Source organism: Oryza brachyantha, chromosome 1, assembly GCF_000231095.2.
Source record: "Oryza brachyantha chromosome 1, ObraRS2, whole genome shotgun sequence".
NCBI classification, from domain to species: domain Eukaryota; kingdom Viridiplantae; phylum Streptophyta; class Magnoliopsida; order Poales; family Poaceae; genus Oryza; species Oryza brachyantha.
Genome location: NC_023163.2, coordinates 20,468,534 through 20,485,952, shown reverse-complemented (window position 1 = coordinate 20,485,952; position 17,419 = coordinate 20,468,534). Strand labels below are relative to the sequence as shown.

The following is a 17,419-nucleotide window of genomic DNA, read 5'->3' as shown; positions in this document are numbered from 1 at the left end:
AGTAATCCGCATTTACATGTACCGTTATGTTTTTAAGCTCTATGTTGGGACATGCTCTTCTACAACATAATTTCAAGTGGCGATACTGTTCTTGAGGGCCTCTTTTCTTTGTGGGGCATAATAATCCTTGCTTTGCACCTGACATCATAAATAAGCCTTTTGAGTCTAGTTGGAGTATGCTGCCGCATAAGTAATATATGTTGGATTCCGGTGCAAATCCAACGCAGATGATGATCTTCAAAACATACTTAATTCCCTTCTAGACAATATCTTGTAAATCAGTAAATGGCAGCATCGGCTGTTCATAATCGCTTTGTTCATTTGCAAAGCACAGGACAAAGTAGGGACAATTTGAGCTAGTTCAAGTTATTTTATCTTCCTTCTTTAACTTTTATTTTCTTTCTTGAAACGACACATGCCATGAACTCTGCCAATTCACAATTAAGTTGTCGCAGAAAAAAAACCAAAGAGTTTGTTGAACTAGGACACACTTGGAACAAAAATAAAGACATTTAGGACACTTTGTTTTGTAAGTTGGGGAAATCACGTTTCAACGTGAATGCATGCATCTGTTAACATGCATACCCCGGGTCGTAGAGATGAAGTGGTTGCCCGGTGTTGGCTTGTCTGTCCCTGAATTCTGAAACAAGGGAAAATTTTGCTTCTCACAGCTTACACAGTTCAGTTCCTTGTACAAGTCACGGAAAAAAAGGAGCTATTCTTGTATCCAAATTGGTATTACAACATGACAATTTTTCTCTTCCGTAAGAGTTAACAACTCAACACAATCCACTAATCTAGTACTAGCATACTTTGACGAGCTTCTATAGTCATAAGTGACCAGAAGGAAAGGGAGAACCCAAGTTTCCTTTTTTTTTTCTTTCTTTTTTCCGAAATAAACTTTACGTGGAGACCTGGCACAAAATCCGTTCCACGGTCCATAGTCCACACTATCAAAACAAGGACCACCTATGATTGACAAAAATGATCAAGAAAACTACAAAAGTGGTCTGCAAGAAACAATGGAAGGAACTTTTGGCATCATTTGCTAGTCTTCAGAAGCACATATGCTTGTGGAGGAAGACTAAACGAACCTTGACCTCAGAGAAGAATAACGCTCTTCTAATGCTATATAAATACCGTGCAAATGCACCATTCCCATCCTCCATATAAGTCACAAGACAATCATATTTTTGTGCACTTAGGCACCCAATATGATGAAAACAATTCCCTACCTCATCCTCTTTTCATCACTACAGATTATGGCATGCTCTTCGGCATCACCAGAGCATACGCTAGGAACCAACTCATTCTTATCGGTAGAAGACTATGAAAAACCATTTCTCATTTCACCCCACAATACCTTCTCTTTTGGATTCTATGAAGTAGGTCACAATGCCTTCTCCCTCTCCATCTGGTTTACCAATACAATTGACAAAACTGTTGTTTGGGTAGCAAACCCCAACTCACCGGTGAATGGTCATGGATCCAAGTTATCCTTTTATCTGGAGGGTAACTTAGTCCTCAGTGATGGCAAAGGCTCCATTGTGTGGGACAACAAGATGATGTCCGGACAGGGCTCTCGAGTTGCTCTACTTGAAACAGGCAATCTTGTCATCACCGATTCCAAGGATTGTGTTGTGTGGCAAAGCTTTGATTCACCCACTGATACCTTATTACCTTTGCAGCTCCTTACCAAGGATAAAAGGTTGGTGTCTGGCTACTACAGTCTCTACTATGACAGTGATAATGTCCTTCAACTCAAATATGATGGACCAGAGATCTCAAGTATTTATTGGCCAAACCCATATTATTCAATATTTGATAATGGACGAACTACCTACAACAGCTCCAGGATTGGAATCCTCGACAACACTGGTCATTTCATGTCAAGTGATGGCCTAAACATTGTTGCTTCTGACTCGGGTCTTGGGATAAATAGAAGGCTCACGATCAATCAAGATGGCAATCTTAGATTGTATAGCTTAAATACACTGGAAAAAAAATGGACAGTCACATGGGAGGCCATGCCTCAAATCTGTGGGGTACATGGACTATGTGGGGGAAATAGCATATGTGAGTATTCTCCTAGTCCTCGGTGTTCCTGTGCTCTAGGTTATGAGATGGTTGATCTAGAGAATTGGAGCAAAGGTTGTCAGCTAATGTTTACAAACAACTATGGCCAAGTTGTAGATCATTTCATGTTTGTAGAGATGCAACAAGTTGATTTTCATGGATTTGATCTGGCCTATAATATGCCCATTTCATTGGAAGGCTGTGAGAAAATTTGTTCTGCAATGAATTCATGTGTTGCTTATTCATACCGCGCTGGACATGGTCGTTGCTTTGCTAAAGGTCAGCTCTTCAATGGCCGAAAGACTCCATCCATTACTGGAAGCACATACTTCAAGATACCCAAAACTACCAACATCTTGATTGTGAAACAATATGGCTTGACTTGCAGACATAATAATACACATGAAATGCATCAGCATCTTGAAAAGTTGTTGTACTACTATATATGTGCTGCAATATTTGGAGGGCTAGAATTGATCTTCATAACAATAGCCTATGTATTCCTACAAAGCAAACAAAATATTCCAAAATCAGTATTGGATGGTTATGAATTTATGACTGAGCACTTCAAGAAGTTCTCATATAGAGAGTTGAAGGAGGCTACAGGAAATTTTAAGGAAGAGCTTGGAAGGGGTGGCTCTGGAGTTTTTTACAGAGGCGTACTTGACAAAAAAAGAGTTGTGGCTGTGAAAAGACTAACAAATGCAACAAAAGCTGAAGAGGAGTTTCAGGCAGAAATAAGCGTAATTGGTAGGATTAATCATATTAATTTGGTTAGGACTTGGGGCTTTTGCTCAGAAGGCAAACACAAACTATTGGTTTATGATTATGTGGAGAATGAGTCATTGGAAAAGCATCTCTTTGAAAGCATAGATGCAAAAAGATTTCTTCGATGGAGCCAAAGGTTCATCATCGCACTAGGAACAGCAAGGGGCTTGGCATACCTCCACCATGAGTGCCTTGAGTGGGTTGTGCATTGTGATATGAAGCCAGAAAACATACTCTTGACCCAAGACTTTGAAGTGAAAATAGCGGACTTTGGCCTAGCAAAGCTATCCAAAAGAAGTTGCTCTAGCTTGCAGTTATCCCATATGAGAGGAACAATAGGATATATGGCTCCTGAATGGGCATTGAGTTTGCCTATTAATGCAAAGGTTGATGTTTTTAGCTATGGAATTGTGCTTCTTGAAATTGTGATGGGAGCTAGGATTTCTAGCCAGACAACGACAGAAGGGGAGAAATTGGATTTGACACAAATATTGGAAGCACTAAAACAATTGGTAGCTAGTGGAGATGTTACACACATAGTGGATGCTAAGCTACATGGACAGTTTAACCATCTCCAAGCAATGGAAATGGTAAAGATATCCTTATCATGCATAGGAGAAAGAAATAAGAGGCCAACAATGGATGAAATCGTCAAAGCTCTAATGGCATGTTCTTGTGAAGATAAATATATATAGTATATACAATAGCATGCAATAGAAAAATGTAACTAGTCTCGTCAAAATTAGCAATGTTAAGCCAAAAGTATAAAAACAAAGCAAAAGGACCATTCAGATGCATGGATGTAAAAAGCTATATAATCAAACTTACAATGTGTTCATGTCAATGAATGCTATTAATGTTTATGTTTGATACTATATGTTTGTAGATTAATAATTCTCTTTATCCTTTTCTAGTAAGTTACCCAGTTATATATACTTCCCGACCTTATGGTTCCTCTTTCAATTGCTAGACTACTTGTATTCACAAACAAAAAGGCTTCATCTCAGTGATAGGAAATCTATTTTTCTTGTTACCGGAATTTCTTGTTCTCAATTGTATGAATTCAATTGGGATAGGGGATTTTGCTAAAATGTAGAACACAAGTAGCGGTATAGAGATTTGTGGGTACCTGTTAGGCATTAACATCAACCAAAACTTGCTCACACGAAGTAAGTGGTTCAAATCAATATTGATTTGGGAACTACGAAGCCCTGGCTTATGTCCACTATGAGTGCCTTGAATGGGTTTTCCGTTATGAGGTGCATCCAACAATTCTGTAGAAAACCCATGATCTAAGATTGCAAAGCCAAAATAGCAGACTTTTGGACTAACAAAGTGTACAAAAGAAAAGATTCCAACTCCAGGTTATCATATACGAGGAAAATAGTGTTCTAGATGGCTTTAGAATGGGAAGTAAATTTCTGTATTGCAAGGGCTTCCCTATGCCTGAAATTAGCTTGTGAGGTGAGAGACTAGTACACTTTCAATTAGATCTATCAGCCTTCCACAACAATGCCTATGTCTACACGTTCTTGTAGAATATTACAACAAAGGGTGAATAAATGAAGTAATACTTCTCAAACAATCTTAGTAATCTGATCCTTATCCTAAGAATGCACCCGGTAGTTTCCAACGGCATCTACGTACACCCGAAAAAAAATCAAAGGCTAATAGCCTGCTTAATGTCTACACGTTCTTGTGAAATGAGATTTTCTACAGTACTGCTTCTGCAGTATTGTTCCACATGTCAATGAGCCATACTACAGTACTGTAGAAGATCTAAACTCATTCCTGTGGCTTTACAATGAACAATAACCTATATATATTCAAGATTATATAGGTTAGTGGGGTAAACTTGCTCTTTCCTACCAATGTAACAGAGTGCGGAATATCCACGCGGTGCTCACGAGGATTCTGTAGAGGAGTCGGCTAACACAAAGAGCAGGAGAGGTGCTCCTTACCTGCCGTGCAAAGTCCGCAGCCGTCGGGGCCAACGAGCGGCGACAGATCGATGGAGTAAGTAACAACAGTAATGCGAAAAACTTCACTTTAAGCTCGTGTTTTGAGCGAGCTAACTTGTTAAACTCGTTAAACTTGTTAACGATCTAGTAGTATATATCACTTAAAAATTATTTTTATAATAATTAAATATATCATTTTATTATACATTATCTAATAAATAACTCACAAACAGTATGTGGCTATAAGACTAACTACTAATTAAAATTCATAAGTATATGAAAAAATAGTGTTTTTTCAACGATCTAAATGAGTAGCTGATGAGCTGAGTTGTTAAAATTATGAGCTAAAATTAGAGCTTGGATCGACTTATTAAGACTACCGGTTCGAGTTGATCCGGATCGAACTTAGTACGAGCTGATTTAAGCCACGGCTTTTTGTCTACTCATAAGTGCGTCCCGTGCTAAAGTGATTCTCCATCTCTAGCGTGATTTCAAACGTGCTAAACTGGACAAAGTCTGTGTGCTCAGGTTACTCATAATATTGGTCTCATGGACTCAAGCCGTCACTCTTGGACCGTACAGGAGATATCGACAGAATCCAGCGAGGGATTCATCGGTTTCGCCTACCATCATACAGGATTCAATGCATATAGTCAGAGCAAACTGATTTGGATATGACCGTTTTTTGTATGCTTATGATTGGGATAAATCCAAATTAACCCCGTCCGGTATTATGACGCGCCCTCGCTTGTTGAAAAATTATTGACGAATCATACATGACGTCTGAACCCTCGATCACGCTAATGCGGCCCATATTATCATCCCATCTTTTCACTTTTGCTTATGTTTATAAGTTAAAATTTGAAAATTTTAATCTTGAATTTAAAGTTAATTTAAAATCTAAACCCACATGTCATATATAGACATATTTATTAAACACCACGTGAAGGGATGATAAATAATTAATTTTCCCTAAAATAAAGGGGGTGATTGAAGCCAGACGACACATTTACAAAGTAAAAATAATTTATAAATAAAAGTTTTATATAGTGTTCTCAATGAGTAAAAAACAATCCTAAAAAATAAAGTATGGTGAGAAAACTTTAAAGTGTACTCCAATTTTAATGTTGAAAATTTAAATTTTAATATGTAATCGTAAGCATAAGCAAAAGCGACGAACGAAAACATAAGTAAAAGCTTCCATCGAAAGGAAGAAGACAGCGAAGTGATCTAACGGTTCGTTCTCTTCCAATACTTCACAGCCCTGCCCAGTAAGGGCTTGTTCGGTTGGGCCGGGAATGATCGGTATTGGGCCGAAATCCCTGTGGATCATCTCGGTGTGGGAAAAATCCTAACCCAATGAAAAAAGCACGTTCGGTTCAGCCCCGGAGAGATACTAACCAAGCCCAACCCGGTGCCATCCCCTCGTTTCGAGCCGGGGAAAAAACGGCTAGGGCTAAGGTGTTTAGATCCGGGGACTTTTTTTTGTCACATCAGACGTTTGGATGTTAATTAAAGTATTAAATATAAATTGATAATAAAACTAATTACATAAATAAATGCTATTTCATTAGATAAATTTTTTAAGACTAATTAATTCATGATTAGCAAATGTTTACTGTAGTATCACATTCATTAATCATGAATTAATTAGGCTTATTAGATTTGTTTCGTGAAATAGTTCAGAGTATGATATGGATTTTATTAATAATTTATATTCAATACTTATAATTAGTATCTAACATTCGATGTGACAGGGATTTAAAAAAAAAGTCACGTAGATCCAGGGTGTAAGGCGTGGAAAAAAATCGCTGAGAGGCCGAGGAGAAGGTGGCTATGGCAGCGCATGCGACTTACAGCCGACGGTGAAGGGACTGAGTCCGCTTCTCTAGTGGTCATCCTCGTCCTCTCCGGTGGCCACCTTCTCGCCGGTAAGTAACTATTTCTTCCCCACATCTCCTCACCTCCTTCATCTTCTGCCTAGGGTTAGGGTTCTTTATTCCTTCCTGGGCGAGCACCTTGCCACCTCTCGGAGCATGTTGCGACCACCGCTGCGCCCAGTCGTGGTTCGCTGTCCGTGACGAGTCCGCAAAGCTGGTCCGCGCCATTGCCAAGAGCGGTGGTGTGACCCCCTCGAGCCTGTCAAAGGATAAATCATCCAGTGAGACAACGACCGAGGTGGCATTTGGTGCGCAGCGATAGTGATTAGTGAGATCCATTGCTGTTCTGCACTGGTGATTAGTGAGATGTAGGCTTGTGTGATGTGCTAACTCGTTATGTTTTCTTCCTTGGTTGTTACCATGACGGTAGATTTGTAGTTTGTGCTGCAGTGGAGGAAATGAGTAGAAGTAGCACTGCAGTAACAGAGAAACAAGCACTATCGAGTAGAGCAGTGAGTAGAGATTATTTCATTGCATGCTAGTTGATTCTCCGATTATGGATCTGAATTGTGATTCAGCTGCTTGTATGCATGTTGCTTCTCTAACAGCTGAGTTCTAAAAATTCATTAAGATGCTTCCATGTTTTCTCCTTCTCTCATTTATGTAATTTCAAGAGTGATTCAATTATTTGCCTACATGCTGCTACTTTGATGTTTGAAATTTAGAAGTAATGTTAACAATTCCAAAATTAACTTATATGTTACAAAGAAGTAACTTCTGCATGTTTTAGAAGTAACTTTCTGCAAATCTGTTTAGAGAATTGATTTTTTCTCCTCTTTTCACATTTCTCTTGCAGTATCTGATTTTTTTTTTACTTTGAGCCTATACCTACATATTCACTATAAAAGGAATAAACAAGAACCAACTAAAACCAATAAAGTATAATCAATGTTTCTAGATGTTATATGTAATTTTAACCATTTTCAGAAGTAACTTATACATGTTTGAAAGGTAAACTTTTTAAATTTGTTTGAAGAATTGATTCATTTTCCCTTCATTTCAGTTTTTTCTTGTGATATAAGGGAATTATTTTGTTTGAGCCCATAACTACATGTTCAATATCTAAATTATTTTGTTTCTGCCTTAATTTTGTGACAACCATATATGTTTCTGCCTTAATTTTGTGACAACCAGTGTTAAATATGATAACTCTTCTGACTTCTCCCACACTAACCTAACTTGAGTAGTATTTGACAAACTTGATTTACTCTATATCTCCAAAATTTTACTCATCTACGTTATATCTACTTTGTAGATTGTCCCTGTACCAGTTAGAGTTGGAGAAGACCAACCCCCACCATCTTGGAGCCCTGTACCATCTCCAAGAAGTACGTGATCTATTTTATTTTCTTTTATTAGAGTTTTTCACTTATGCATGTTTTAGTTGTGCAACAGTTTTCTATCAAGACTTGTTTATTTTGGAGCCTGTGCATTTTAATGATGTGAACATAATATTTCTATCATTTTTCAATTTCTTAAGTATGGCTTCAATTTTTTTTTTAGTTTTGCAATGATTACAACAATAAGAGATCATGTTAGAAAGAGGAGGGAAGAGATCAAAACAATAAGAGATCAAAACATAATAATGGTTTTGGTAATTTAAGTTTTAATTAGGTAGCTCAACTGGTCAAAATACTGCATCCTTTAGATTCTTGTTTCTTTCGATTCTCTAATTTATTACTGCCATCTTTTACCAAAAAAATTATTTAGCCGATAGTTCTGAAGGTGTAGGTCATGATTCTCATTAAAACTAAATTTTACATTATGTTACAGAACATTTTTTCATTATGCTGCAGAACAATATGCAAATCTTAGCATTTTATTATCTAGATAAGAATTTAGAAATTGTAGAACCAATCAAAATGTGCATCAGAGAAGGTTCTGAATCTAGATACGAATTTACAAATTGTAGAACCAGATCAAAATGTGGATCAGAAAAGGTTTTGAATCTAGATAAGAATCGTACTGTATGGTGAAATTCAGTAGCAGCTGAACAGGTTCAGACTTTCTGTAGCATCTGATATTATCTACATACATAATGGATGTTATGTATACATTAGCTGTAAATATTGCTAGTTAATAGTTCTGAAGGTCCAATTCTAGTCCATTGCTAACTGCATATAAGCATAGCTTAAATTATTGTAGTTTACCATCGAAAACTGAAGCATATTTCTTTTTTATATGCAGGCTTTAGAGAAAAGGAACTCTGCAAGATGCTGGTTTTGTTCAGCAGCAACAAATGTATATCTCAATGTTCATTGGTTCCAATTTTCAGTAGCATCCGGACCATATTTTTGATCAATTTATTGACGAGCAACATCTATTGTTCAGTTATTTAGGAGTAAACAGAGTTTAAGATTGTTTTGGATAAATTATGGATGTTTTATCTAGAAGTTATGTCTGATGGATTAATTAACAGAAAGCAAATTAATACTGATAAACTTCTGGATATTTTAACGATCATGTAGTATGCTTGTTGTTCGGTTGTTCCTAATGATATGTAGCAAATTAATGTTGACAGCTAGTTGATCAAAAGCAAATGATGTTTTATAGCCAGAATTATAGTTTGAACCGAACGGAGGGATTCAAGAGAGGGATTAAGGGAAACAAGAAATTTAACCCCCAAAGGGTTTAGGTGATATGGGAGGGATTCATCCAATCCCTCCCCTCTTATGGATCAACTCCCAGCTAACCGAACAAGGTCTAAAAAAGACTCCCCACCCTCCAATTTCTCAGGCTAGCTAGCTGTTGAAAACGACCTGTTTGGTCTTGTAGCGGTTGGTGATGCTTCTGCTTCTCTTCTACTAAGCTAGAATATTTTACAAGACAGTAGAAGATTTATTGTTATCGCTATCTGTTAATTATAAGAAAGTGATATAACTCAATTGAGAATACTCGATCCGGGACTATACATAAATAGGATACACACAACTAAAACACACCCAAACATAAGTAATAAAATAAAATATATATATATAAACATAAAGGTTTAATGCATATTAAAAAACTAGATCGCCACTCATGCTCGGGGATAAACAAAACTCCATGTTCCCGGTTTATGAATGATGACCTAAGAACAGAGGCACATGATAAACAAGGAGATAACCTTTAATGTAGAATACATATTTTTGCTTAAAAAACAACGCTATTCATGCACAACCACAATGATCAACAAAAAGGCGCTACTCCTAGCAGGACAGCAGTTTTGGAACTCCTAAAAGCTAAAACAGTTGTTCTAGCCTCTCAAGACATGAAAAAGATAGATTGAATATTTGAATTTCACTTTAGACGGATCGAGATCATTAGTCGTCCTGGTTTATTCTAACCTCTCAAATATCTATGTCTATACACAGTTAAAAGAAGACAATGTTTCTGATGAATATGCAATTCCACTTAATATGTTGTTTTTTTACCAACTACTCCATGTCATTTAATGTTAAAAAAAATCCTTGTACGTATTTGTAGGGACAGATATTAGGCAAGGCCATATGTAGGGATGGAAGTTTGAAAAATCTCACATTTAATTTGCTCTAAACAATGCTACCACGTGCATAATTCATTTTTATCCATTGCAAAGCACGTGTATTTAGCTAGTAAATCAAATTGTTATAAAAGATCTGAAAACAATAGTCATTTATCATCTAAAAATAGTTCCAAACTTTATTTGTAAATTGATATTTTTCTATTTGTAGATATCAAATTTAAACTTGTATATTTATGTAGCGATATATTACTTAATAATTTATATTATCAATTGCTTTGGAATTTTTATTTGACATATAAAGAATGAGGTATATCCACTTAAAGGGCAAAATGGCTTTACCCAGTTTGGACGACCCTTTGCTCTTATCAAAGTTTGGCACGCATTAGACCCATTTTTTAGCTCATAGTTTCACTGTAATATCATGTTCTTACTTTTATATATTTATTAACAAAATCGATATAAAAACTGTGATTGATAAATTGGAAAAAATATACTACCTCCTACCATAAATTAGATCATTTTTCTCTACCTTTTCTTTACCCCAAATAAATTCATTGGTAAGCAATCCTGGTATTATTGGAGCGTGTGAAAGTAGAGAATAAATACATTAGAAGCAGATAAAGTGGATAATAATTATAATGGGACGGCGAAAAATAAAGTCATCATAGACCAACGAGTACTTTATTAATTAAAAAAAACAAGGAGAAAAAAAAATAACTTAGCCAATACAGTGCCGCTCGGGTCTAGCCCTACACTCATTTGCATGATTTCAGACGTAAAAATGTGTACCCACGCAAACGTGGACTAAGAAATCACTAGACACTAATACCATATGGACTCTCACGATCACGCTTCGGCACAGGAGATATCAACAGTTCACTTTCAGCGAGTTGTTCCTCTCTTTTATATATATATATATATATATATATATATATATATATATATATATATATATATATATATATATATATATATATATATATATATATATATATATATACATGTATATATATATATATATATATATATATACATGTATATATATATATATGAAAATTAGACGTGAAGGGAGTAGCTACCAAATAGGATAGAGGATTTCTATATATATACTTTTATCCTTCCATTTGTATCTCGAGGTACTAAATCGTTTCTCACCATTAGATCTAAGTAGGATGTGCAATATTCGATCCAACAATCAGAAACGATTTGGTACTGCGAGGTACCGATACCTCGAGATACAAAAGAAAAGATGAAAGTAAAAATCATATATATATATATATATATATATACACACACACACATACGGGTTCAAAGCATCCAGTTTACGCACGCATCTGCACGCCGCCACGCCTGTAGACGGCTGTAGTAGCAAATTGCACACAAGTCAGAACCCTCAAGCGCCCTCAACCTGTCATGAGCATTTCGTGGAAATGAATTTTAAACCCTTAGAGGAAATGCTCACTCGTTTATTATATGTTATTAAAATAGTTATTAAAAAATTTTAAAAAAATTATAAAGATAGATTAATATAAGATATATCAATACATATATTATTCAGAGTTCAATTTATCATTTTTTTATGAATTATATAAGTCATATTTGAACTTGCATTTTTGTGTAGTGATATATCTTATATTAATCTATCTTTATAATTTTTTCTAAACTTTTTGATGCCTATTTAGAGAGTATGCAATAGACGAGGGTATATCTCCTCGAGAGATTAGAATAATTTCCCGCATTTCGTGTGTGATATATACTGGTATCGATTATCTAAAAACCCGACCGTCTACCTACATACTTAATTAACTAGCTAGGAGCAGTTTTGTTTGCCTATTTTTTGCTGGTCGGCCAACCCTACAATCCGACGTACAGCTAGCTAGCATATCATATTTTATGAGCTTAATTATCATATAGTGCAACAACCCATCCAATTGATTCGAGTCTAACTCAAAAGTCAAAGACAATACCGATCGATTATGCCTAGTTCCCATACACCTCTGCAAACCAGGTAAGACGAAATCAAAAGAGGAGATCAAATCCTGCGGACGCTGGGGTCTTGCTGATGGTCAAAAGGTCTTTTTTTGATCACTCGTGGGGAATTTCCCTTCACGAATGAATGGTTATCCCTTTGCATGGCACTAGTGACGCACAACCAGTCGACGACCTTGACCAGAAAATGACCTGTACATATTGGTGTCAGAATTCAAGCTAGTAGCACATTCGTCCACACGAAAACTTGCGAAGAACAATCCAGTAACAAAAGAGGAAAATGTTACTCTCAGACATAAATAAATGACGTTTAGGACCATAAAATTATAAAGAAAACAAGCTAAAATGTTTATCCAAAACGTCAAATAAACATGACCGAATGTAGTACTAATTATCTCGACGCACCAATTAGCGGAAACTCGAAAGAATTATGTTTTTACTATTGATTAAACGTTTGATTTTTTTTTCTATTAAACATACGCGCAATGCATAGGGCTGGAGGGGGAGGAGAGTATGAGATTTTTAACTTACATACATGCCTTCAGGTTATCATCCAACAATATAACTAAATTTGGTTAATGGATTTAAAATTTTTAAACATTTAATCATTAGACGGACAAGGAATTATCGTTTTCCTTAAGCTCACGGCTGCGTATCCACATCTCCAAATAACATTTATGATCATTAGTTGCGTTGCCTGCTTGATCACCTTTTTTATACACTCTGCCCCATAAATTTCTTTGGCACTAAAGTACAACCAAACAGCGAGCTGAAACAATGGCTGGATTGGGCACCCTCTGCCTCGCCGTGCAGCTCCCGCTGGTGTGTCTGCTGCTGCGCTCGTCGGCGTCGACGGCGCAGCACACGCTGGGCACCGGCTCCTCCCTGTCGGTGGAGGACAGGGCGCGGGCTTTCCTGGTGTCGCCGGACGGCACCTTCGCCTGCGGCTTCGTCCAGGTCGGCGACAACGCCTTCTCTTTCTCCGTATGGTTCACTGCCGCCAAGAGCAGTGCCGTGGTCTGGACGGCCAACCGCGACTCCCCCGTGAACGGCAGGGGCTCGAGGATCTCGTTCCGCCACGACGGCGAGCTGGCCCTCGCCGACACCAACGGGACTACGGTGTGGGCGAGCAGGACGGGCGGCGGCGGGCGGGGCCTCACCGTCTCCCTCCGCGACACCGGAAACCTCGTCGTCGTGGACCCGTCGACTGGCCGCGCCGTGTGGCAGAGCTTCGACTGGCCGACGGACACGCTGCTCCCGTCGCAGCCGTTCACCAAGGAGACGAAGCTCGCCGCCGGCTACTACAGCCTCTACTTCGACAACGACAACGTGCTGCGCATGCTCTACGACGGCCCGGAGATCTCCAGCATCTACTGGCCGCTGCCGGACTTGCGCGTCTTCGGCAACGACCGGACAAGCTACAACAGCTCGAGGATCGCCATCCTCGACGATGCGGGCGTCTTCCGGTCCTCCGACAGGCTGCAGGCCCTGGCCTCCGACATGGGCGTCGGCGTCAGGAGGCGACTTACCATCGAGCAGGACGGCAACCTGAGGATGTACAGCCTGAACGCGTCGACCGGTGGCTGGACGGTGACATGGTCGGCGCTCAAGCAGCCGTGCCAAGCCCACGGGTTGTGCGGCAAGAACGGCATCTGCGAGTACCTGCCGAGCCAGCGATGCTCCTGCCCTCCAGGGTACGTAATGAATGACGCGCAGGACTGGGGGAAAGGCTGCAACCCGACGTTCGCCGTCGGCAACTGCAGCCAGGGGGCGGCGTCGGAGAAGTTCATGTCCTTCAAGGTGGCCCAAACCGACTTCTACGGCTACGACCTCAAGTTCAACATGTCGATGACGTTCGAGATATGCAGGGAGCAGTGCCTGCTGGATTGCCAGTGCGTCGCCTTCTCCTACAGGCTGGACGGCGCGGGGAGATGCTACACGAAAGGCATGCTGTTCAACGGCTACACGTCGGCGAATTTCCCGGGGAGCATCTACCTCAAGGTGCCCCTCGACATCAACGCCTCGGCGCTGCGGGTCTCCGCGCAGAGCGCGGCGGCCGGCCTTGCCTGCAGCCCCGTCGTGCCCGTGTTGACCGTGTCTGCTGCCGTGTACGGGATGCCGGCAAGAAACAGCTGGAAGTGGACCTACTTCTTCGCGTTCGCTGGCGTGCTCGGAGTTCTGGACCTCCTGTTCATCGCGACGGGCTGGTGGTTCCTCTCCAGCAAGCAGAGCATCCCCAGCTCGCTGGAGGCAGGGTACAGGATGGTCCTGACGAGCCAATTCAGGCGATTCACGTACCGCGAGCTCAAGGACGCGACGAGCAACTTCAAGGAGGAGCTCGGTCGGGGCGGCTCCGGCGTGGTGTACCGCGGCGTGCTCGACGGCGGTAAGGTGGTGGCGGTGAAGAAGCTGGCGGTCGAGGTGTCGATGCAGGGGGACGAGGAGTTCTGGGCGGAGATGACGGTGCTCGGGCGGATCAACCACATGAACCTTGTCAGGATTTGGGGCTTCTGCTCCGAGCACAAGCACAAGCTGCTGGTGTACGAGTACGTGGAGAACCAGTCGCTGGACCGGCACCTGTTCGACGCGTCCGACGGCGGCGGCGGCAGCGGCAGCAAGACGACGACGCTGGGGTGGAAAGAGCGTTACAAAATTGCTCTGGGCACGGCGAGGGGCCTCGCCTACCTCCACCACGAGTGCCTCGAGTGGGTCATCCACTGCGACATGAAGCCGGAGAATATCCTCCTGACGCGGGAGTTCGACGCCAAGATCGCCGACTTCGGGCTGGCCAAGCTGTCCAAGCGGGACGGCGGCGCCGGCGTGGAGCTCACGCACATGAGGGGGACCTCGGGATACATCGCGCCAGAGTGGGCGCTCAACGTGCCGATCAACGCCAAGGTGGATGTGTACAGCTTCGGCATCGTGCTGCTGGAGATCGTTGTCGGGAGCCGGGTCGCCGACCAGAGGACGGCGGCCGGCGAGCGGCTGCAGATGCCGCAGATCGCGCAGGCGCTGAGGCATGTGCTGGACGGCGGCGACGTGATGTCCCTGGTGGATGCCAGGCTGCAGGGGCAGTTCAACCCTCGGCAGGCCATGGAAATGGTGAGGATCTCTCTGGCGTGTATGGATGAAAGGAACAGCAGGCCGACCATGGACGACATCGCCAAGGCTCTCACGGCATTCGATGACGAGGACGAACACCCCGCCTACAGGTCATGACACTCTGCTTTCAGTATATGGCACAACTGGTTAACATCACATTTCAGCTCTGCAGCTGAGCTGTGAGTGTATACCTCAGGACTTGATTTCGAGTCATAGGACCAGAGCAATATCCTTAAGTAGGTACCGAGGATAGTAAATTTTACATTAAAATTTTAATATCTCATAGTATTTTTTTAATGACCGTAAAATCGTTCAGAAATCTGTATAGTTGAGAATTTAAATCTATACTCATTTTCCGTACAGAGATCGCTTACTGGCATGCGCCCCAAATATTAAACAATCCGCTGTCTGCAAAACAAATATTCTAGCAATTGCACGAACAATACATGGTTACATATCTTAGAAGAACTGAATTGCAAAGTTACAATAACTAAGCGGTGGTTTTGATCTCCACCAGAAAGAAATGACTGGTTCCCTCGGTTACACAATGTAAGTCGCTGTAGCGAACGAGTAAAACGACTTCCCTAATGTAAAAGATGTTGTAGTACTTAGCACTGATAGAGTGATAGAACTGAATTTGGCATCAATACAAGGCAATGTGAAGGGGAAACTCGTATAATCAGCCAAGGGGATGTCCAGCATGCCATCCAAATATTTTTGGAAAAAACTAAAAAAATAATAGATTAATATGTGATATGCCACTCTGCAAAGCAACAACTTCTAATTTGAATTTTACAAGTTACATTAAAAAATATAACTAAATATATGTATACTAGTTAAAGTTTAATTTGTTTTTATACCAAATTTGAATTTATGTGTTTAAGGAGTAATGTATTACATATTAATCTTAGTTGTTTTCCTAAAAAAGATTATAGCTATTTGAGTAACCGAATACCGATGTGTTTTTAGAATTTACTGTCTAAAACAGGAGTGAGGAAGCGTAACTGCTGGAGATGTTTTGACAGTCTAAATATTATAGGCAATCTTTTGACTTTTTTCAAGAAACAGGTCAAATAATATATATGCAAATGAAAAATAATATGTGAGTAAAACTTTTATATAAATAAATGTTCTTAGCAATCTAAAGTCAATGCTGAAAAATAAACTACGATAAAAAACCCTAAAATCAACTCTAAATTTAAAGTAAAAATTTAAATTTTGTCGACAAATATAAACAGAAGAAAAAGATAAGACCGTACATTCAACCATTGGTAAAAAAAACAAATCTTGGTCTCTTGGACCGTATGATGTGATTAAGTTTACAGATCTCGTCGTATTCTTATAAGTTAAAATTTGTATTTCAACCTTAATTTTAGAGTATCATATTTTATTTTCAAATTTACTTTTAGATCACTATTTTTTATTAATAAATTATGTTTTATTAATTAAATGGTTGTTGACCCCGGTCCACTAAACTGCAACAATTCACAGACTACACGCTAGCAATACATAGTTACATAAAAGTATCAGAACTGTGCATCTTTCAACATCCTTCTTATATATTTGATTAGTATTGTCAACCCATTGCCATCACACAACCTATTTGCATATTTAATTAGTTTACAAATTATCTATTTTAGCTATGTACTAGTGTATGTATATATGCAATTAGGATGGTCGCACAAAATATATATACACGTCAATTAGGCTAGTAATTCTACTGCTAATCAAAAGTAGTACTAAACATCATGCCTCTTTAGATAATAAAGAACTTTGAGAGCGTACTTTTGTGGCCAAAAGAAGTAGGCGTTGTTAGCCAATCTTTTATCTCTAGCTCATAAGTTATTGCTGATATCGAGTTTATAGTGTAAATAACAAAAAAAATATTTAACACCTTTTGTTTTGTCTAAAATATTAATATCTCACATGCATCATTTCAATCCATAATTAATTTAGCTCCAAAAACGCATGGATCTAAAGATAAGTAAGTAGCCTAAAAGTTTGATCTTAGAATTAGAGCTAGCCCTGCAAAACACGGTATTATCTTAGGCTAGTATAAAAGCATCCCAACAGTTTATCTATCATATCCTCCATTCTAA

General features: G+C 39.6%; 2 protein-coding genes and 1 long non-coding RNA gene across 3 annotated transcripts; all 3 read left to right on the top strand.

The window, feature by feature from the left end:
* The first annotated feature begins 1,262 nt into the window (after window positions 1-1,262).
* On the top strand, window positions 1,263-3,539 carry LOC102715442 (putative receptor protein kinase ZmPK1). The gene is made up of 2 exons (XM_015834060.1): window positions 1,263-2,115; window positions 2,194-3,539. The coding sequence occupies exons 1-2, from the start codon at window positions 1,263-1,265 to the stop codon at window positions 3,537-3,539; spliced, it is 2,199 nt and encodes a 732-aa protein (XP_015689546.1).
* A 3,048-nt stretch (window positions 3,540-6,587) lies between these two features.
* LOC107305098 lies at window positions 6,588-9,162 on the top strand. Its single transcript, XR_001551175.1, has 3 exons — window positions 6,588-6,736; window positions 8,001-8,073; window positions 8,933-9,162. It is a non-coding gene; the product is annotated as an uncharacterized LOC107305098 (long non-coding RNA).
* Window positions 9,163-12,979: 3,817 nt separating this feature from the next.
* LOC102700843 (putative receptor protein kinase ZmPK1) lies at window positions 12,980-15,701 on the top strand. The gene has a single exon (XM_006644436.3). It carries the CDS (start codon window positions 12,996-12,998, stop codon window positions 15,435-15,437), a length of 2,442 nt encoding a protein of 813 aa, XP_006644499.2. The 5' UTR covers window positions 12,980-12,995; the 3' UTR covers window positions 15,438-15,701.
* The last annotated feature ends 1,718 nt before the right edge of the window (window positions 15,702-17,419 follow it).

What these genes read in the sequence shown, in the direction of transcription:
- LOC102700843 (XM_006644436.3), top strand. Translation starts at nt 12,996, where the DNA reads ATGGCTGGATTGGGCACCCTCTGCCTCGCCGTGCAGCTCCCGCTGGTG.
- LOC102715442 (XM_015834060.1), top strand. Translation starts at nt 1,263, where the DNA reads ATGGCATGCTCTTCGGCATCACCAGAGCATACGCTAGGAACCAACTCA. An exon ending in TCGGTGTTCCTGTGCTCTAG is followed by an intron (nt 2,116 to 2,193) that starts GTTATGAGATGG and finishes GCCAAGTTGTAG; the next exon opens with ATCATTTCATGTTTGTAGAG.